General features: G+C 46.1%; 1 protein-coding gene across 1 annotated transcript; it reads left to right on the top strand.

The window, feature by feature from the left end:
- Positions 1-262: 262 nt before the first annotated feature.
- VPS26B (VPS26, retromer complex component B) lies at positions 263-22,632 on the top strand. The gene is made up of 6 exons (XM_039253778.1): positions 263-927; positions 9,703-9,859; positions 14,924-15,088; positions 17,907-18,082; positions 19,721-19,863; positions 20,274-22,632. Exons 1-6 carry the CDS (start codon positions 705-707, stop codon positions 20,418-20,420), a joined length of 1,011 nt encoding a protein of 336 aa, XP_039109709.1. The 5' UTR covers positions 263-704; the 3' UTR covers positions 20,421-22,632.
- Positions 22,633-22,972: the final 340 nt, after the last annotated feature.

Raw genomic sequence — 22,972 nt, 5'->3', positions numbered from 1 at the left:
AGTGGGTGGTAGCCTAACGTTTATTGAACTAAACCAATAAAGGAAAACAAACAAACAGACGAAAAATTAGTCAGAAAAGCTATCTGCGATTCTTTTAATGTTACGGGACGTCTGGCCCCGAATTCTGGATGAACGCCGAAACTGCCATGTCAACTAAGGGAAAGACAGGCCGCCCTTTCTACCACTGCACATGCGCAGTGAGCACACCTCCCGGCAGCCGGGGGGTGAAACCGACAGAGGCGGAGGCGAGCGCATGCGTGCAGCGTCTCCAGCGCGTTGGGGCTGGGGACTGCGCCGCCCTCTGCACCTCCGTCCGCAGCAGCCGAAGCACCTCGGTGCGTTGCACCGCCGGAGGCCGGGGCTGGCTCGCCGCGCTGCTCAGCGCCGCACCCCACCCGGTGGGCGGCTGTGGCCACGCACGCCCGGGCTCAGCACTGCCGCCCTCCAATTGCATTGCCTGCCCTCGCCCCTTACTGCCGCCGGCGTCTCGGGCTCGCTGGGGACTGGCGAGCCGCGGTGCACTGGTACCCGGGGCGCCACAGCCGGCCCTCCCTCCTCCCCGAGGAGCCGGGAGTAGTGCAGTCGCCCGCCGTCTGGCAGCGGAGCTGGGTCCCGCGTCCAGCCCTCCGGCCTTCGCTTAGGGCTCCTGACCCGCAAAGAGGAGCGGTCTTACCGAGACCGGCCCGGCCCAGCCCGGCGGTGAGATGAGCTTCTTCGGCTTCGGACAGAGCGTGGAGGTGGAAATCTTGCTGAACGATGCAGAGAGTAGGAAGCGGGCCGAGCACAAGACGGAGGACGGAAAGAAGGAGAAATATTTCCTCTTCTACGACGGAGAGACGGTCTCCGGGAAGGTGAGCCTCGCACTCAAGAACCCCAACAAGCGGCTGGAGCACCAGGGCATCAAGATCGAGTTCATTGGGCAAATCGGTGAGTGGGCATCCCGGGCCTCCCTCCCGGGCCTCCCTCCCGGGCCGCGTCCACCAGCCCATGGCGCCGACTTGGGGGCAGGGGGAGCGGGGTGGTACGGGGCCCAGCTCCGGTGAGGCCTGTCGGAGCCCCTTGTCCACTGCAGTCTTGAGGCCCGCCCGCCGACGACAGCCTCTGCGTTGCCAGCTTCCCTGCCAAAAGTGACAGCGCACCGCGAGGGCGGTGGGGGCGGCCGAGGACGACAGGGAGCCTCCTCGCCCAGAGCCTCATTGTTGTAGGTACCTTGCCCTGGGTGGGATACCCTAGCTGTCCCTTCAACGTGCCGCTCAGCTTTGCTTCCTGCCTGCAGGATTTCCGAGTGAGATGCTCTCCTGCCATAGGCTGCAGGTGGGCTTGTTAGGGGAAACCCTTTGTCCAGTACTGCTTTACCATTGTCTGGACATCCACAGCTGTCAGACCCAAGTTAAGCTGGTTCTCTGTGCCTCTCTAAGTTCATTTCCATCCACCCACTTTTTCTTTTAGATGTGGTGTTGGAGAGGGTTCGCCACCCTTCTCCTGTCTCACCTTAGCTCTGATCTCATGTTTGAGATAGGAAAAAAGCTGTCTCAAACCTAGGGAAGGGTGTTGTGAGAAAGCAGCCTGCAGTCTTCAGTCTTCCTGTCTACTTAGCTTGTGTGTCTAAGATTTATTAGAATGCTGGTTTTCAGTTGATGAACTTTCTTCCTACAAAGAAATGATCCTCCTAAGTCCAAAATTAAAAGATCAAAATTTCTCAATGCTCTAACAGTCTTCAAACATGATTATTAATAATTAAAACTAGACTCTAAAAGGCAGTAACAATACAGAAGATTTGGGAACTGCCAGTGAAGGTGGGGTTGTCTTTAATTCTAAGACTATTTGAAGTCTTGTGTTTTTAAAAACTCTTCGGGTACTTCTGAAATGCATGGTCTATGTCATTAGGTCAGGAGTAGTATTCACATTAAATACCCCTGTGGGCTGAAAAAAAACCTTCTGTCAAAGGAATCATACCCTATAGCACATGCTGCATGTATATCTCTGTTCTTAAGGACTTCCCGAGAAAGCTCATTAAATACTTTCACATCCTGGGAGTTCAACAAAGAATCTGTTCTCCCAGTTTTACAGAGGCAGGAAACACTGGCACAGGTAGGAGGAATCCTGGGAAAAGGAGTCTGTGTGGATAGTGCTCTGGCTGAAATATTTGCTTCTGGTAGTTAAGAAAATGAAATCAGGTCAAATACTGGCTCTTCATGTAGGAAACTTTTTTGTTATTTTAAATGCAGGATATGAGTGGCCTTTTATGTAGCAGGAGGGGGCTAAAGAGTGAATTTCATACCCTCTGTTCTCTTGCCTCTAGCTTGGATAGGGTTTCTCAACAGCAGTACTGTTGACATTTTGGGCTTGATAATTCTTTGTTGTCCTACGACGTTTAGCAGGATATGTACCCTGGCCTTGACCCACCAGATACCAGAAGCATCCCTAAAAGGCACCCCAAAGATGTCTCGAGATACTGCCTTATGTCCATTGGAGGGTAAAATCACATCTAGTAGAGGACCACTAGGTATATAGGGTGAATCCCAAGCATATTATGCTAAGCATAACGTATAAGATAGTTGAGAAGTCCTTGCCTACTTAAGCATCTGTATTTTCAAGTAGTTTTAAAGCTACTGCATGGATTCTTTGGCTCTGTAATACAAGTGTAAACAATCACATTTGGTCTGTGTCTTATGCCATTACTGAAGGTGGTGATACCTCATTAATACGTGAAAGATGACCAGAATGTACCCCACCCCAGCAGTGCGACATGAGCTGTTCTTGGGGAACAGGGACAAGGCCTCCCTCTAGTCCCAGTGAAAAGAAGTTGTGGATGCTGCTTATTGGGCTGCCCTGCCTGGTTTCTTGTCTAACTCCTTGAATCCCAGGACAGCAGCCCTGCCAAGTTTTCTCCTAACCTTTTATCTTTCCTTGATAACTCTTCCCAAGCCTCTGAGCATTGTGGGCAGTGTTGACCCTGTGACTTTGAGGAAGCTGTGTCCCTCTCTGGGCCTCGGCTTTCTTACTTGTAAGGCAGCGATAAAAATCACCTAGTGAGAATAATGTTGAGCTGTCAAGGGATCCTGCTTCATGCAGAGTATGATCTATTTATGTCGACAGTCTACTGACCTCAGGGCACCAGAGCGAGGCTAGTGAGTAACTTTGCCGAGGTTGTGGTCCTGTGGTTTTCTCCTTCATTGCATTCTTTGACTATGAATGAACTGGGTGGAGCTTCTGTGGAGTTCCTAGGTCTGGCTGAATGAGTGACATACAGTATAGATTTTACTGTACTGGAGTAAGAAAGTTAATGTCATTGTGCTCTGTCTACCTTCCTCGTTGATTTCCATTTTAACTCAAAAGCAGTCTTGTAAACCACTGTCTCTTGGATTTGGTTCTTTCTTTTTTCTTCCCTCCTTCCTTTCTTGCAGGGAGCAGTTCCACAGCTTGAAAATCAAGTGCTTTACTTAATTAACCTTCTTATCTTTATGATTAATTTCCTTTTCCTCCTGATGAAAGTATATATGTCCCATCTTTGTATTCATTTGAAGGACAGCCTGGTACATGATTAAGGGTCAGACAGGGTGATTTAAATTAGATAGGGCTCAGTTTATATTAGCACTGTCTTTACTAGGGTCTTATGAGGACTAGAGATAATATACGCGATGTGCAGGTTTTGGAACACATTGCAGGTACACAGTAAAAGGGAGTTAAGATGATTATTGTCATTTTCTCTTGACCCATCAGTAAGTTTCTAAGCACTAGACCTTTAACACATGTCACCTTGCAGTCATCCTGATTCTTATGCAGACCATCCACGAGAAATGTTTTGACCGAGTTTGCCTCCCCTTTGTCTACTTGTTCGTCTCCCGTCATTGCCTTCCATAGTCTTCTGAAAGGCATGTTAGCACAAGTAAAAACCTATGAGAGGGACTCTACACAGAGTCCTTGCTGAGACAGCTATTTGGCTGTTGGTTGGATTCGACCTCTTTGGACCCCATTCCTCATAGTGGCCCAGACCCTACTCGGAAAAGCTTCTATCTCAGTGTTGATTTTGGAGGTCCTACCTCCAAAAGGAACTTTTGTTTCCTGTCCCTTCTCTATAACTTGCTCTGGCAGTCCCATCTGCACTTGTAACTTCTGTGTCTTTTTTGTAACCTGATTATTCCCAACATCTTTCTTTGTCCTGATCTGAACTCTCTACTGAGTTCCATGCCTGTGTATCCAACTGCCTGGGAGGCACCTCCACCTGGATACCCCGTAGGTCCCTTTGAAACACATCCAGAACAAAACCCCTTTCTTTCTGTGCTCTAGCCCCAGCCCTGCTTCTTGTCCTGTTTGCTCCACTGTCGCCTATGTCACCTGTGTCCATTCAGCTGCAAAAATCTGGAAGCCATCTTGGACTAACTCCTTCCACATGCCCAGTTGGCTCTCCAAAACCTCTTCAATACATCCCTCTTCTGGGGTTCCTCTCCATGCCAATGCTACTGCCTTTTTTTTTTTTTTTTTTTTAAATCTCTTTTGATGGCCCCCTCCTAACTGGCCTTCCTGCCTTTGCCTTCCTCACCTTCAGTTCATCTTTGTCTTTCAGTTCAGTAAGAGTGAACTTTCTAAAAGGCAGTTCTGATATTGTCAGTCCCCTCCTTAAAATTCTGCTCATCAACTCCCTATTGGTTGAAGGGCAGAAGTGTACCCAGCTCCTTCCTGAGTGGCCCTGCCTTTCTGCCCAGCCTCATCTCTCCCCTACCTTTCATCCTCACCCCTGTAACTTCCTTAAAATGTGTTCCTTTTAGAATCTTGGCATCTTCCCTTTGTGAACATCTTTCTGCAAGGTATGACCTTCTACCAAGGCGCATACTCCTTTTGAAAGCCTCTAGCAAACATGATATCCCTGATAGCCTTCCCAACCCTCCCTAGGATGACTTAAGCCTTTCTTCCACTGTTTTTCTACAGGGCTTCCTCAATGAAAACCAGTGTGGTGGCTAATCTCAGCCTAATCAGCCTCAGTGGCTAGCACAAAGTAGGTGCTCAATAAATAATTGCTAACGGTACATGGTCAGGTCTAGGAATTTACAAAGGCTGTTCTCTGGATTTTTTCCTCAACTCCTCCTAGATAAACCAGAATTACTTGAATGAAGGAAATGGAGAGTGCAGATTTGCTTTGCTGCTTAACTGTTAAGAGACAAGGCTTCCTGCTGGTGCTGGTGGCCAAGGCTTTGGTGAACTAGGTGTGGCCCTTACTCCAGGCTACTGAGAACGAAGACGACTCACCCACCGACAGGCACTCGCATACAGCATCTTCACTGAAGGAACGAGGGTACAGAAACATTAAAGCGGGAGTCAATTCACTTGCTTTTGCATTGATAGCATTTTATTATACCAAGTTGAGGCTGATTTCTCCCTGAATGTAAGAAAATACAAGTTGTGATCCACTCAGTCCTACACCAACTGCTTGGATGTTGCACTTTGAATGTTGTCCCCTGAGAGTTTAAGAAGGAGTTATTTATGCACCTGTGTTGCATAATTTTCTGTTATGCTCAGTAAGTTTCTGAGCCATGTTGGGTTTCTTCCTCCACCTAGTGTACTTTTTCCAATGGCTTGGCCTGTTGTAACAAAATCAACAAATGTGTGGTGAAGACATCTCCCACATCACTGGGGCAGCTAATGGCCCACATTTTTAGAAGAATATAGTGTGGTATATAAGGAGCATAGAAGGAAGTTTTCTAATTGTTAAGAGAGACCGTTTTTTCAGCTGCACTCATTTGGGGGAACTCTAATGCAGAACATAAAGCAGAGATGGGCCACCTTGGAGACTAATGGAGTTAAATAAACCAAAGGTAATTAGAAGGTCAGACTTACAAGGGAGGGCAGACATGATTACCCCTGTTCTCCAAAGCCAAATAAGCAATATCTGGATTTTTTAAAAAGTTTTTAAAAGTAATGCCACTGGATGGATCTGAACCCATCAGTATTCGTCAAGCCTATACTTCTAAAATCTCCAAAGGCTTTCTGTATTTTAGTTCATTAACCCATGAAAAGCTAATTGATTCAGGCCTAGTAGTGAGTTGTTGCAGGGCTTAGAGTTCCTTGGAGATCTGCATCCCGCTGGGGATGGGTAGCCCAGGGCTGTTACTGCTCCAGCATCTGGGAGATCTGAGTGGATATGGCCAGCATGAATCTTGACTAGGCTGCCAGTCAGCAGATAGTGGCTGGGAAAATCAGGATGAAGACGAAGCTCTTTGGAGGTCTTTTTGCACTTGCTGACTTAACTTTCTTCCAAGACCTGTGTGAACCTTGGGCCAGATGTGGTTCCAGCCCTGTAGCAGGTCTTGGCCATCTCTAATGATGACCCTGTGATGCAAAGCTGGCTCAATTTCCTTCCAAAGCGGCAAATTCACTCCTTAGCCGTTGGTGGTAAGTTTCATCATGAAAACATCCCGACTACAAAAGTTACTTCCTCCTATTGGCCTGAGAAAGAGGCTTAAGACAGGAAAGTTACCTCAACAAAAAAACACAGCCAGTTCCTGCTTTTAACTTGAGATGGCTGGTTGCTGAGGGCTTTGGAGTTTGGGGAGAACTAGGGATGAATTGCCCCTGCATCTTTGAGATAGATACAGGCCTTTTATAGTCTCTTGACAGCTTAAACCTCTTGCTAAAACAGACTTGGGATTTCTGTTCTAATTTATGTGGGAGAAAACCAAACTTTCTGGCGAATACCAAAATACGGCTGCTATTTCTGCCCCTGTGCACCACAGTGTTTGCAAAAACATTGCAAATGGCTTATAAAATATAAATTAAAAAGCCCAGTCCAGCCCCACTCAGACCACACACTGGCCACTGTTCCATGACATGTAATGTAGAAGCTGGTATTAACATGTGTCCAGGGGGGAAATCACTAGGGAGAACGTGACGCTATGCAGGGAAGAACCTCTCTTGCCAAAGGTGGCCACAGCCAGGTGCTCCTGCTGGGTCAGGCAGAACGTTGCTAGGATCCCCAGATGCTTGGCAGTCTGCATGCTCTCTGAATGCTCTCCGGTCCTTCTCTGTTCTGTTTCTCATGTTGCCTTTAGGCTGTGTGATCACAGCTGTGTATTTTTCCATCCTTCTCTTTCCATCTTTTTCTTGACTCTGGGATTTCTCATTTAAAGTTCCTGTACACTGGGGCTCTCCTCTACCTGCTTCTGTTCCCAGAAACTACGGGCAGAATCCAGTGTTTGGGAGCTAAGACACGAGGTCCCCCAGTTAAGAGGTCAGTTCCCACATAGGCTCCAGGACTGTCAACAAGGACTTGTATAGCAGCAGATCCATGAGAGTAAGTGAAGGAGCCTTTGTCATCGTGGCTCTTCCCACCTACTCACTGTACTTCCTTACATTTAATGGGGGGTGGGGGGGACAGAGGAGATACAGTTCTTAGATTTTAAAACAAGCAAGGGATTGCTCACCTTTCCTTGTCCTTTCTCCTATCGTTTGTAAGTGTCATCTCCTGTGTAGTGACTTTGTGGAGTATTACTTGCCACTCAGAATGCTACCTGCTACTGATTCCATTTAGCATTTGGAAGAGAAGATGGATTGTTTGTAATACAAAGTGGATCAAAGTGTAACTGCATAGAAAATCAGCGACAAACTGTAATCACAGAATACAATGTAAATTCATACAGAAGCAGCACTGGTTTGGGTTTAACCACTCTGCTGCTGCTGCTACCTTCCTGAGTTGCATAAATCTTAACAACAGAGCCCACTGTGCTTTAGGATGTTTCCCTGCCTGGGGGAAAAAAGGCTCCTTATGGAATCGATTTGTCAGGAACGGCTCATAGGACAGCAAGGGGTTGATTTTGCACTCAGACTGAAAGCACTGCTTGAAACCATTTTCTCTTCCTGGGCCCGGTTCTCCCCTGGGGCAGGGCCGGACACTGCATTTCTTGGGCCCAAAGTTTCAGTCCTGATAGGGGCTTACACTTTGTGCTGTCTGTGGCAGACTTGAGCAAATGCATCTTCTTTGCCCCACTGCCCTGATGCTCCAGTTATCCCTTAGAGAGAGTGCCTGCTGTGCTGTGGAGGTATGGGAGCTGGCTTGGTAGGTGCTTGTCCCAGGCACTCCTCTCTGTGGACCTGTTTCTTTGTCCCCATGCAGCCAACAGCAGAAGCAGCAAGTGCACTCTACCTGCTCCATTTTCCCAGTTGGTCTACTCTATCACAGTTGGTAGCCTCGTATAGGACCGGAGCCTAGAAATGCTCGAGGCAGGGGCGCCTGGGTGGCTTTGTCGGTTGGGCGTCCGACTTTCGCTTAGGTCATGATCTCGCGGTTCGTGGGTTCGAGCCCCGCGTCGGGCCCTGTGCTGACTGCCAGCTCAGAGCCTGGAGCCTGTTTCAGTCTGTGACTCCCTCTCTCTCTGACCCTCCCTTGCTCACGCTGTCTCTCTCTCTCTCCTAGAAATAAATAAAACATTAAAAAAAAAAAATTAAAAAAAAAAAAAAAAAAAAGAAAAGAAATGCTCGAGGCATGGTACCGTGACTGTAATGTGGCCATGTATACTCACAGCCAGTATTAAGTGTCCCCTCTGCACAGCCAGGCACTGAGGACGTGCCAGGAACCTGGGGATATAGGCCTTATCTCTAAAGACCATGCATATAGAGAAGTTAACACTAATATAGCAGAGTACAAAGGTTTTAACATAATATAGGATAAGTTGATAGCATGAACTTATAATTAAGACTCGAATGCCAGGACTGTTTCCAGAGAAGGATGAATTTAGAGCAGTGCTTCTCAGAGTGTGGTCCCTGGGTCAACGGGACCAGCATCTCCTGGAGGCTTGTTAGAAATGCAGATTCTTGGGCCTCACCCCAGACACTAGGGGTTAGGCTGAGTAATCGGGTTTTAACAAACTCTCCAAGTGATTTTGGCATTCACTGAAGTTGAGGAACTCCTAATTTAGATGGAGGGAGTAACGTTAAAACTTCTGCATCAGATTGGCCACATGAATTCCTCCTTGAGGGAGAGTTGCAGCCAACAGCTAATATGTTTTGAGTATTTACTATCTATTGGGTACTATTCTGAGTCTTTTATCTGAATTTCTTCCTCTAATTCTTACAGAACCTTACAAAGTGGGTTATGTTACTACTCCCATTGTACCAGGTCATAAAAACAGATTCATTCTAGCAGGACACCTGCTCTAATCTCAGCTCTACAGCCAACTCTGAGACTTTAAGCCAGTCATTTAACCATGCTAGGTCTCAGTTTCCTCCCCTGTTAAATGGATGAGAAGGCCTGTCCTAGGTACTTTAGAAGATATTATAAGGAAGATAGGATTAAATAACTGTAAATATGCTTTGAAAAGTTAGTAAGAGCTTTAGAAATATTTTTAAAGCAATTGATGTTTAAGCAATTTTAAAGCAGTGTGGTGTTTTTGTTAGCGGTTCCCCCAATATATCTCTTAAGGGACCAGCCTGATGTGCTAGAGCAGGGTTATATTGGGTTTTTACTGTGCCACAGAATTTCTCTATATAAAACTGAAGTGGTTGGAAAGTGGGGAGGGAAGGAGACCAGCATATGGAGAATGTGGTGAAGAAGTGGGATTAGGAAAGGAAAAGGAGTCAAAAACAAGGCTGGGGGGGAGTTTGTTTTGGGGGGAGGCCTCTCAGAAGAAGAAATCCTGCAGCCTGGGAGGCCCCTTGTTAAGCCCTGTGTAGCTCGGGGTCCGGTAGCAGAGGCTGATGCTCTCTCTCCAGAGCTCTACTATGACCGTGGGAACCACCATGAGTTTGTGTCCCTGGTGAAGGATTTGGCCCGGCCCGGAGAAATTAGCCAATCACAGGCCTTCGACTTTGAATTCACCCACGTGGAGAAGCCCTATGAGTCATACACAGGCCAGAATGTGAAGCTACGGTAAGTTGTGTCTTGCTCTTTCCCCCCCAACCCCCACCCCTCGCCCCTGAAGCTTCTACATTTCTGAGTCTTTTTGTATGAGTATCAAGAAGGAAGAGAGCTGAAAGCAGTGGTGTGCTGGTAAATGTTTAACAACGGGCTCTCTGGGAGGAAAAGCCCTAGTTTGTAGCATTTGTCAGTTCCTATAGGGTAAATATTCCTACTATAGCCAATTTCAAGCTCCCAGCTGGAGGTCCCTGATTACAGAGTTGGGGGGAGATGTACAGTAACCATGTTTACATAGCATTACTGTTATACACTAGAAGTTAATTTCCCTTAATGCAGAGAGAATCATAAACTGTAGCAAAATTATTAAGAAGCAGTGAGTTTTGGGGGCACCTAGGTGGCTCAGTTGGTTAAGCGTCTGACTTCAGCTCAGGTCATGATCTCACAGTTTGTGGGTTCGAGCTCCACGGCTCTGTGCTGACAGCTACCTCAGAGCCTGGAGCCTGCTTCAGATTCTGTATCTCCCTCTCTCTCTGACCCTTCCCTGTTCATGCTGTCTATCTCTCAGAAATAAATAAAAACATTTAAAAAAATGAATTAAAAAAAATTTTTTAAAAAAAGAAGCAGTAAGTTTCAAGTATGTATTACCTTTGTTTTTAATGGAATCCATTTGAGTTTAGATAATTTTAAATAATTGCTACGTTTAACAACCAGATTATAAAATTTTATAACAAACAGATTATAATATTTCTGAAAACTGAGTAGTCAGCTTTCATACACTGGGGATGCACTGTCGCCAACACACCATGGGCTGCACATCAGGACATGCGTGTCCTCGGTCCAGCTCTGCCACACAGCAGCAGTGGGATCTGAGCTCTTGCTTGAAAAGTAGATAATGGATTTGGATTCTAATTCTAGGTGTGTCCTCCACCTTTTGGGGTGACAGGAGAATAAAATATAACACTGGTTTTTAAAAATCTAATAAACACAATTTAAGTACATGGGACTGTTTTTATTGTTCTAGTTTCTGAGGACAGGGACCGATTCCAGGGCTTCTTGGATTTAAAAAAAAAAAAAAATCCAGAACAGCTCTAGACTCTTGGACATAATCTGAGATGTGAAATTACTGGAATAAAGCCATATCCTCTGTCACCTTGAACACCTGCCTCCAGGTCTTGATTTTGTCTTAAGACAGCATAAGCTTAAAGCTTAAGCTTTATCACCTTAAGTCCTGGTTTTTGGATGGTGCAGACTACAGCAAGACCTTTCATCTTCTTCTGTCTCCCTGGTCTCCCTTCCATCAGAAGAGTGATTGTAGGCTCTTCTTTTTCAATCTTTGCAGAGAGGTCTAAACACTGACATTACCCAAACTAAAGACAGTGTTTCCTAATTGCACTCAGAAAAGGCAACAACAGTGGAGACTATCTAGTTGTCGCCTACATTTGCCTGTGGGACTTACTCTTTTTTAATTTAGTATTTGCAGTGGCTTGCTCTTAAAAATGTTTTTAAGTCAGAAAGAAAGATGTTGAAAAGAAGGTGGTGATACTTCAGAATATTAAAAATAAGATTACCATATGATCCAGGAGTTCCAAAAGAAGTGAAAGCAAGGATTCAGACATCCGTGTACATCCACACTCATAGCAGATTGTTCACAACAGGCAACGGGTGGACCAACCTGAGTTCCATCAGCAGATAAATGAATATAAATACAGTGGCATATTATTCACCTCTAAAAAGGAAGAAAACCCTGTCATATGCTACAACACGGATGAACCTTGCAAACACTATGCTAAGTGAAATCAGCCAGTGATACAAAGACAAATACTGTATGATTTCACAACAATGTGAATGTGCTTAATGTCACTGAAGTATGATTAAAATGTTAAATTTTGTTATATGTATTGTAGGGGAGCAAAAAGGTTTTTTTCTTCTGTCAGTCTTGGGTCCCCTGGCTGAGGCTCTGCAAATCAGACTGACAGGAGACAGGCTGGCAAGAGAAAGGCAGACCAGTTGAGTCACAGGTGCATTGTACATACACAGGGAACTCAGTGATTAGTCCTTTAGTCATGCAAAGGAGTGGTTAGAGCTCAAAGCTTATGTAGGCATCTTAACAGAAGAAGAAGAATTTTACAGACAAATGAAACAAAGGAAAGGGGCTGTCAACTTTTAGGGGCAACAAATTTTGGGAAGGTAAATATATGGGGAAAACAAATGGAAGGTAAGAGTTGGTTTAGTAAGACTTATTATATAGAATTTTCTAGTGTAGTCTCTGGGCTGATAAGAGTTGTCTCTGGTGATTAAGAATGTCCTGCTCTTCCTGCTAGAGAGTGGGGAGTGCAGAGAGTTTTTCTTGTGTCTGCTGCTTATTGCTCAATATAATCCTTATGCCAGCGTGGCATATTTTGGAGTGGCATACTCTGAACCCCTTCTGTATTTTACCACACACACACACACACACACACACACACAGTGAATAAAAGAGAAAAAGGTGTTGCTGTCCAATTAGATGAAGACTTCAGGGTTCATGCTGAGAAAGAGAAGAAGCCAAGAAGGGAAAATTAGTTAAGGGCAATTTATAAGTGTCAGTTTCAGATTAAGGGTTTGTATCTTATTAGGCAGAGGGAAAACATGAAAAGATTGTTCTGGACTCCTCTTAGTGTTTAAGTGATGGAGTGGTTCTTTTGGACAATTAATTTAAAATCAACCCGTAATATTTGATGAGTGGGTGGAGTGCAGAGACAAAATTGTTAGAAGGCTAGTATGAGGTCCTAAGCGTCTTATCTTAGCAGACACAATGGAACAGGCAGAAAATGAGGAATTTAAAAGATATCAACAGAATTGACCAGTGAGTGGAGATGCAGACAAGCTATCAGGAAGAGAAGGTAATATATAGTTAAGATGATTCATCCAATTATAAAGCCTGCAGCACTGGCAAAATGCGTGAAAGTTCACTAGACAGTTGGAAATACAAGCCTGGGACTCAGGACAGAGAAATGCACAATTGAAAGTCCTCTGCTCAGGGGTAAAAGCTGGTACATTTCTCAAGGAGGAGAGCTGAGGGAGAAGAGCCCAGGCAGGACCTATTGGGGCAACTGGGGGATAAGAGGGTGGTTGGGGGGGCAGGAGAAGCAGCGTAAAGCCCTCCTGTGGAACCATAGGAAGAGCATTTCAAGGAAGAGGAGGAAGTATGTACACTCCAGTGTAGAAACAAGCTGAAAGAAAAGACCGCTGGATTTAGAAACTGAGGCCGGGGGGGTTGGGGGTGGGGTGGGAGCGGGATGGGGGATGTGTTACCTTCAGGAGAGCAGTTTCTGGTGGTGGAGACAGAAGCCAGGGGTGAGTAGTAGTGACCGGAAAGAAGCTACAGCTGTCCCTGAAGAATGGTCAGGAGTGTAAGATCTGGAATACTGCGGATTGTTGAGCTTGGGACTTTGTATAAACTCAAAGGAGGAGGACTTTACTGGAGAAATATTTGATATGTTGAGAAAATTGGAAAACTTGAAGAATGAAGATGCCAGACAGTTCTCGATCAAGGCTCCCATGTTACAATCACTTGGGAGGTTTTAAAAAATGTTGACACCTGTGTCCCTCTGCAAAGCAGTTACATGTCAGCTCTGCCTGGGCATCAGGATTTGGGCAGCTGCTCCCCTCCCCACCCCCAGGGTGATTATAATGTGCACCCAGAGTGAAAGTCATTCTGCCAGATGGAGGAGGAGAAAGGTCTTGAGAGACCGAGATGCTGTTGGAAGGACGAAAGGATGGGCAGAAATACAGAAGCGTGTTTAAGCCCTGGGTTAGAAACAGCACAAAGCAGAGAAGGGAGAGGATTAGAAATCTTGACGTGGCCTTCCTCTTCTCAGTAGAGTAAAACCTGTGAATCCCACAGAGACAGGAAGGAGGCTTGAGAGCCTGAGAAATTAGAAAAGGGTTAGGGACAAAGAAGTCTTGGGGAATGTGGCAGAAGTTACTGAGATGAATAAAAGGGTTGCCAAGCATTGGTCAGGGCCACCCAGAGGAGAGTCGCCGAAATGTGCAGTCGTTTTGGTGAGCAGCTTTCTCCAGAAACAGTTGATAGGTGATGCAGATTATCTAAGTTTTATTTAGGAGAAGATATTGAAGGGGTGTTCCTCCATTTACTGGGTATTAGCACAGAATAAGTCCAGGGGACAGGGATGCTGGGGATCGGCTGTGCTAGGGGGGCTGACTAGACACATCAGGCTTGGCTTACTAAGCCCTTCAGGGGCCTGTCTCTCTATTCTTCCCTACTTGTCTCCTACCACAGCAGCACGTCCCCAAGGATCCATGGTTCAGCCAGAGACTTTCTTTGTTCAAACCAGGACCTCTCCCACCTCTGCTGCTTTACTTGTAAGGTCTGCTCTGCCTGCGTGCCCTTTTCTCTATCTCTCTAGCACTTGCTTCCTCTATCTAATATAGGACTTGCTGTGTGTTCTAATTTTTCTGTTTGTTGACCCACCCTCCCCAGTGGACTGTGAGCTTCCCATGAGGCTGTATCGTATTCATCCTATGCCAAACAATAAACGTTTGCTGAATTAAGAGCTGACTTTCTCCATTCCCTATCCCTCCTATTTAACTTGAGGGACTTGGAAAATGCTTATTGATTGAATATTGTTAAGTAAACAGGCATGCAAATAGAAGAATGTGCCTGAAAAGCTGGGATTTAGTTGAAGAAGCTAACACCTGTACACAAATATACATGGTAGACAGTGTAAGAGGCATGAAAGGCATTAGGATAACTTGATACGGGAGTATAGAGCAGAGAAACCACTTTTATTTAGAGCAGTGCTCTCAGCTCAGAGGATGGGCTCGAAAAGGGATTTGAGGGAAGGTCTTTGAACTCCGTGGAGCTATAATTTCAAAATTTTGTGTTATAAGTGCATATGTTCTTTTCTGTTAGTTTTTCTGGGAGGAGGGTCCACTGAGGTAAATTCTCAAAGGAATACAAAGCCCCAAAGGTTAACCACTATAAGGGCTTCTCTCCAGTGGGTCTATTTAGTGGGCAAATCAAGGCAGCATCTGGAAGCCAGGAGTGTTCCTTCACAACACATCTATTTCCTACAGGTATTTCCTTCGAGCCACTATCAGCCGCCGTCTCAATGATGTTGTCAAAGAGATGGACATTGTAGTTCACACACTCAGCACATATCCCGAGCTGAACTCTTCCATTAAGATGGAGGTGGGAATCGAGGACTGCCTGCACATTGAGTTCGAGTATAATAAGTCTAAGTAAGTATCTGGGGCCTCATAGTTGTGAACTGTTAAGGGAGGTTAATAAGACTTAATGAGAATGCAAACTGGTTGAATCTTAGCCTTGGCTGCCTCGTAGTGACATGGTCACTGACATGATACCGTGAATATATGTGCCAGGCTGGTGAAAGGTAGACCAGGAAATCAAACTTCATTTTACCTAAACTAAAATGTTTGCAATTAAAAAGGTATATTTAAGTCAAATACCCTACACTGTCCTTCAGAGTCAAGCTAAACAAACTTTAAGGTTGTTTGGATCTAGGTACAGCTCTTGGCTTCTACTGGTGACCATGAATCATCTCAGAATACCATTCCTGTTCTCATTTGTGTCCGATCTACAATATGTCTTTACAAATAAATGTAAAGAAACCAAACACTGGCCACATTTTGTTGCTTCCTCCTGAGCTTAAACGAATTAGAGCAAGGAACACCATTTTATAAAGGTCTTTAAATTTTAGCTGGCAGGTTAGGAAGCCATGTGTGTTTTAAATCATGTTTGCTGTCTGAACACGAAACTATTTAAGTGTTTATAAATCACAAAACTTACTGATACCTCAAAAATGTACCACAGACATCTTTCTTTTCAGTATAATACATTCCTGAAAACATTTGAAAATTAAACATGCAAAGTAAAAATGTATTTCTATTCACAGAGAGCTAAAAGAAAGAAATTAGAGTCTCTAACTAGGGGTCTCATGGGGAGATCCTCACATCAGACCCACTGTTTTTCAGGGGCTGAGTCAGTTGGCTTTCCTGTGAAGGAAAGGAACAGGTCTTTTTAAAAAAAAAAAACTAGCAACATATATGCTTCCTAGAACAGGGGTGAGGGAAAGGCATAGTCTTTTCCTTGGACAAAAGGCATATTCTTTTGCCTGGCATATTCCTCTGGACTGGACCCACTTCTGACCCAGAATGGGTCCTACTTTGCTGGTCCCACCTATGGAATGGGGTGGGGTGAGCTGGGGGGTGTTGATATGGGCCAGGCAGGGACACATCAGGAAACAGCCTTCTTCCCCTTTCTCCTCACAGTCTCGGGGCCCTTGGGGCCCTCTGGAAAGGAGCCAGCAAAACTGTGTGCCCACCAACACTCCAGCCACCTGGTAAAAGGGGTGGTTGCCAGGCAGTGCCACCTTGTAGGAGCTCAAAATATCTGTCAGTCAGCAATATGTTCAAGACGAAGCATGGTATGTGAAAGGCACGTCAGAGAATCTGTTTCATGACATCAAAGACTGGATGTTCAGACCTGTCCTGCCCTCTCAGCAGGCTGTGCTGTGCAAAAGCACATAGTCTAACGAGAGCCTAATTCTATTCTGCCATTAAGGATTGCCCTTGGGGTAAGATTAAGGGTGCCTTGGGGTAAGGCACTTTTCTGCCTCAGGTTACTCATCTGAAAAGTGGAGTCCTGGAACAGGTTAGTGGATTTCAAACACAGAAAGGATGAAGTGAAAGAAGAGCCAGGAACCAGAGTTCTATGCCCTCCAAAGGAGTGACACTTTTATATTTGTCACGCATTAGTGCTTCCACGCAGGATTTCATTTAGAATAAAGAAATTTTTAGGGACGCTGGGGTGGCTTAGTTGGTTGAGAGTCCAACTTCAGCTCAGGTCAGGATCCCGAGGTCTGTGGGTTCAAGCCCCACGTTGGGCTCTGTGCTGACACCTCAGAGCCTGGAGCCTGCTTTGGATTCTCTGTCTCTCTCTCTCTTCCCCTCCCCAACTTGTGCTCTATCTCTCTCTCTCAAAAATAAACATTAAAAAATTTTTAGAAAAAAAGAAATGTTCCATTTTTCAAAATTTGAAAAACCCCTAGAATCTATGCTCTCTCAGCATTCCTTCTAAAATGCTGCAAGTGGTCTCAGTTTTGCTTTTGTAAGTGTTCTTAGGTTATCTACTGAGAATGTCTGCAGTCTTCCCAGTTAGACTGTAAGCAAAAAGGCAGAATGAAATAGAGGAGAAGACAATCCTAGAAATTAGGCACCTGGATTTATACCTGTGTCTGTCCCTTACTCCAATCTGATTCAGGTTTGAACCAGGGGTTCAAGATAGGGGTTCTATCTTCTTTGAATTTTCTTTTCTTCACCTGTAATATAAAGGGGTTAAATTCTAAAGTCCCTGCCAAAACTTACATACCATGATTCTGAGCTTCAGGTTTGAAGATTTTCCCCTCTGCCTGCACGTGCACACACAGACCACTGGTACTACAGACTGACTCAAAAGCTTGAAAGGTCAGAAAGCATTGTGCAGAATGGCCGAAATTACAACAGTTCACAGAGCGCAAGCCATGTCAGCAGGGCCCAGAGAGAAGGTACCCATGGAGCAGTACGCATGGACTGACCTGTCATGTCCACAGCAGACAAAGCTACTTGCTGCAGGCTACCAAGACAGTTCCCATAAGTCTTGTGATGTTCAGAGAGAAAGAGCAAGACTGGGTTCCTGCATTTGTGGGGCTGGACTGCCACATATCAGGACATCTAAGACAACACATACACAAATACAAAATGCATAAACAGAATTAAAATACTGGGGAGATAGATCAGATGAGCATGTAACATGCAAGAAAAATGTCCTGCGACTTGCATATGGAAGAGTGGAAGGGATAGAGGTGACTGTGCTTCAAGTAAAGAGCATACTGGGAAATCGTTCCGCAGGGGTAGTTGCGGTGAGAAAATGGGTGAGTGTGCACCATGACTCCATCTTTAGTCAGCCTGCATGGTGGCGCCCCCTCTCCTGAAACCCAGAAGACCTGCACAGGTCAGCTGCTGCATTCACATCTTGTTTTCTCTGCCTTCTCTTCCCCAGATACCACTTGAAAGATGTCATTGTAGGGAAGATCTACTTCCTGCTGGTGAGAATCAAAATCAAGCACATGGAGATAGATATTATCAAGCGGGAAACGACAGGCACAGGCCCCAATGTGTACCATGAGAACGACACAATAGCCAAGTACGAGATCATGGACGGGGCGCCCGTGAGAGGTGAGCGTCCGGCCCCTAAGCCTGTAGCCACCTCCCCGTTCTCCCAGTCCCCACGAAGAATTGTAGAGGCGCTTAGGGGGTTTTACTGCTGAAGTAAGATTGCTTATTCACCTATAATTTCTCATCTCTAATTGTTCACTGTGGATCCCAATAAAGAGGAAAAGGAGAGCTGGGTATGTGGAACTTCAGGTTCCTTCTTCACTTTCACCCAGAACTCTACCTCGGCCTCGTTTATATATTGAGCTTGTACTGGAGATTGCATCTTAAGAGTTACACCTCTTAAAAACAACAGAAGCTTGAAAAGTACTGATTTAATAGATGGTTTGCACATTTTACCACCTTTTCCTACTGACATTCTTTGCTGCCAGGGAGCAAGAGATTAATGCAGAATAATAATTTTTATTCCTTAATTCTACCTCTTATTAAATGACCCATTCTCTGAATTCATTCACCAAGTGCACATACTTCGGCCAGCACTACCAGGTGCCACAGACAGCACCTGGAATAACACAGAAACAGTGCCCCTCCCGCCCCACCCATCCCAGAGCCTACGTTACATCTGGAATGAATGGAGTTGGAAGCTTTGTTATTTGGGGAATCTGTGATTATTTGGGAGTAGCAATCATGTATGTTCTTTTGGCCCCGCAGCCACTGATGATGAAGAATATATTTTTTCATTTAGAAGTGCTTGGTGATGCCAAGGTTTTATTCAGTTTATTCTAATGTCTTCCATGTGGAAGGAGGGGACGATGAGAGCCAGTTCTTGGATGTCATCATGCCAGGTCCTTGTGGGGGTGGGGGATAGGACTGAACTCTCCTGACTCTCTGCATGTTCCATTTTTTTCACCAGCTGTGCAAGTAGACCCACTTGTCATTTCCCTTGAGAATTAAGACAAAACAGTAGATAATTAAAAGTGCATTTATATTTAGCTTTAGACTACATTATAGGTTTGGCCTTTCTCAGTATAATTACTGCCCTAATTTCATTTCTCTTAAATTAGGAAAGGCACAGTGTTAGAGCTGGAAGGGACCTAAAATATCATGTAGTCCGATCCCATAATATTCCACATGAGAAAATTAGGGTCTAGAGAAAGCAATAGACTTCCTCAGAAGTCATATATAACTGTTTAATGGAGAACTGGGACCAGAGTGAGGATTTTTTTCTCTTTAAGACCATTATACTACCCTTGGATTGTGGCCAATCCATCTTAGAGTGGGATGTGTTTTGCAGGGGATACACCATTTAGGTTGGAGGAAGGTGGTATTGAAATTGCTGGGTGACATGATGAGTTAGCTGGGGCTTGGCAATTGACTTGTAAAAACACAACAACTGGACACATTACATATAATCAAAAGATGCTTGGCTGTAGGATCCTGTGCTGTTCATACTTACTGGTTTCTATGTCGGGACAGTGAGAGAAGATGCAACAGGACCTGGAATCGAATTGCAGAGTCACGTTTTTGCTTCAGCAGATCACTGAGCCACAGAATGCAACTTCCCAAAGGCCGGAAGCATTCCCTTGAGTGTGCCATGACACGCTCAGGTGGCACCTCCCGTGCTGTGGGCAGGGAGTGACTTGGTGTAAGGTAGGGTGAGTCACTTTGCCCTTTGCTCTAACTCCTGCCTGGCCCTTCTAGGAGAGTCCATCCCAATCCGGCTCTTCCTGGCGGGCTACGAGCTCACCCCCACCATGAGGGACATCAATAAGAAGTTCTCCGTGCGCTATTACCTCAACCTGGTGCTCATAGACGAGGAGGAACGACGCTACTTCAAACAGCAGGTGAGGCCCAGGTACCTCCTCAAGACCCCTGGCTGCCCTAGAGGCAGCACAGGAAGGGCATCATCCCTGTGAAGATCAGGCTCCATTTCTAATAGATTAAGCAGAATGGTACAGGGGAAAGAGTTTATTAGTCTCTGTGCTACCTGTTGGTTCACTGAGACTAATCCCACAGCAAGAATGAGGGCTCCTACTTGACACCTCGAGCCCGCTTTCACAGGCCCAGCGACCACTCTGCCCTTCCTGCCCACAGCATCAGAAAGAGCCCTGGGTGGTATGGACAATGCCTATCTTTGGTGAGAGAGGAGCCGAAGTTTTGCTAAGATTCCTGGGAAAAGTTGGAGCCTCTGGGAACCCCACCCCTGTGCCTCCCTCTCAAAGTATCGTGTTGCCTCCTTCTCCCAATTCTGCAGGAAGTGGTGTTGTGGCGGAAGGGTGACATTGTACGGAAGAGCATGTCCCATCAGGCAGCCATCGCCTCACAGCGCTTCGAGGGCACAACCTCCCTGGGTGAGGTGCAGAACCCCAGCCAGCTATCTGACAACAACAGCAGGCAGTAGGCCCCCAGGGCCAAGAAGCTGCTGGGCTTCCACCCAGCACCCCCGTCTACCAAACACCAGCGGCTGGGGGAGGGGAGGACGGTGTGATGCTCAACTGACCCGTTACTTGCAACCTGAAAACAAATCATGTTTTGACTTAAATTCTTTTTTCTGAAGAACCTAAGGGGCTTGGGTTGGGAGGCAGTCCCCTTGAGATTCTGCGGCTGATGTGGGAACAGGGAGAGGTAACATCCTGGTAGCTGGTCTCTCTAGGGAAAAGAGCCTTCTGTCGAGGCCTTCCATGGGGGGCTGCCTCACATGTTACAGGGGAGCACAGAGTAGGTATCCTTGGCTCCTGGGTCTCTGAGCTTCCCCATACAGGATCTGAGCATGTCCCTGGGATTCTGAGCTGCCAGTGGGGCCGGAGGGTAGTCCTGTCTTATTCTCCCCTCTGCTGTGTCTGAGGTAGTGGCAGAAGAAGCTGGGCCTGCCCCATCCTAAATAGCAGAGGGGAGACTCAAGATCAGGAAGCTACCTCTTTTGGGAGTCTTGGATGTGGTGCTTTGAAGTTTCCACAAGCCACCTCCTTTCTGGCCTTTCTCTCACTGCTGGGACCCAGGCACCTCCCTTCTCCATCTTCTGCGGACTCCTGTCAGTAACGTCCTGGAACAGAAGCTTGTGAAAGGGCCTTTGGCTATTGTCCCCTCACCTGTGAGAAATTCTGGGCACAGAGACACCCTGGGGTTAGTGTCATGCATGGATGGCAGCAGTGTTGGACACAGAAGGCTGAGCCCAAAGTATGGTGACTGTGTGTGGTGGCAGTCTGCCTGCACCCCCCATGACTGCACTCTCCAGCCCCAAGGGCTGAGTGGCTCTGGGGTACTGCTGTGTGCCACAGCAAGCCCAGACAAGGGCATGTGTTTTCTTTAAGAGATCCCGGGAAGGGCTTGATCCATTTGCTTCCCTAAGAATGGATCCTCATCACTCCTTGCTCTCCCTTTATTTAATTTGTGGGAAGTGGGGCTTGTAAGTTTTGTTCTTACTGTTGCCCACACCTCTTCACTCTCTGAGTTTTAGGAGGGAGAGGAGAGCCTCAACAGAAGACCCTGCTACACAACTTCAGAATAATTCTGCTTGCCAAATTATGTCTTCACCTTCACCAGTTGACTGACCAGACTTTAGGACCATTGATGTTTTTATTTACAAACATACAAAAACTCTTGTGGGTATTCTTGTTATGCTAAAGAAGAGGGGACCTTCCCTCTATTGCACTGTGCTCGGGCCTATTGGAGTAAAGGTGTTGACATCCTTTTCTGCCTCATCTGGAAATGACCTGTTGGCCTCCCTTCCCTTCAGCCAGACCCCACTGGCCAATGAGCCCAATATCTGGGGGTCTGAGTTCTCTATAATTTGGAAAGCAGGGGGTTTGGTTCCTTTGTCATCTTTTCGTGTAGAAAACGGGGACTCCTCTTTTCCTCAGAAATCAGTGCAGTCGTGAGCCTCTGACTGGGCAGGGCTCACGGGTTAGGACTGAGACTGGGGGGAGAAGACACTGGGATGACAGTAGAGATTGGGGACAGCAGAACCACGGAAAGTAAGGTGGCTCCCCCCATGCCAGACCCCGAGTTCAGGTGCGATGGACAATCTCATGGGAAGAGGATCACCCATCCAGCTGCCCCTGGATTATCAAGGTTGGAGTTTAAGGATATGGGGGAGGCAGATGGTGTGCTCCTTGCCTTTTCCAGATCATGAGATTAGGCTCTGGTGTGCCTCCCATAATAGCAGGTATTCTAACTAGAAAGAAACTGTTAGTTCCTCTGCCTCCCAAATGATAACCGAAATTCATTTTCCAACTTTCCTAACATCTTAAACATTTTTTCTGGGAGAACTAGAAGATAGAATTTGCTTTTATTCTCTCAGGAGCTGTGCACAAGCCAGGTCTTCTGTTTTCTCTCACTCTGCCCCTATTCTCTTTACTTCTCTGTGCGACTGTCGAAGTGAGAGGAGGGCCCGCCCCTCCTTTAAAGGTCCCCATACCTGGGAGTGCATAGGTACTAAACCAAGCAGTGCAACTTGTAATTAAGCAGCTGCAGTGTTTACATATTTCTTAATGTGTCGTCTTTTCAATGGCTGTATTTTAAAAAAAAAGAAAGAAAAAGAACACTTGTTTCAATTGTCTCTCTGATTAAAGCAAGCCCCTGTGGCTTGGAGGCATTGTGCCCATGGTTCACCAGGTTCTGTGGTTTCTTCTTACATTGTCCCACTCACACAAAAGGGGAGACAGACCTCCACCCTGATGCAACACATCTCCCCTCTCTGTGGCTGCGGCCCCTGTTGTATTCACACTCATTTTAGATTAAGCGCATGCTAAGAAAGGAATTCCAGCTGTATCCTCATCTGGCAACCTGTGCTGACGTTGCTGATGGTTTAAAGCCCTTTGAGACCCAGATAACTTTGCGGGCAGCTGAAGAAGGCTGGTGTAGAAAGACAAAAGTTCATTTCAGTAGGTAGTAACAGATGGAACCCTGCACCCTGGTATTTGCTACAGTAAAGGAAGATGGTAGACGGCAACC

This window comes from Hyaena hyaena, unplaced genomic scaffold (genome assembly GCF_003009895.1).
Source record: "Hyaena hyaena isolate Hyena2069 unplaced genomic scaffold, ASM300989v1 scaffold_465, whole genome shotgun sequence".
Classification (NCBI taxonomy): Eukaryota; Metazoa; Chordata; class Mammalia; order Carnivora; family Hyaenidae; genus Hyaena; species Hyaena hyaena.
The sequence above is the reverse complement of the archived record's forward strand: the minus strand, read 5'-3'. Positions and strand labels throughout refer to the sequence as shown.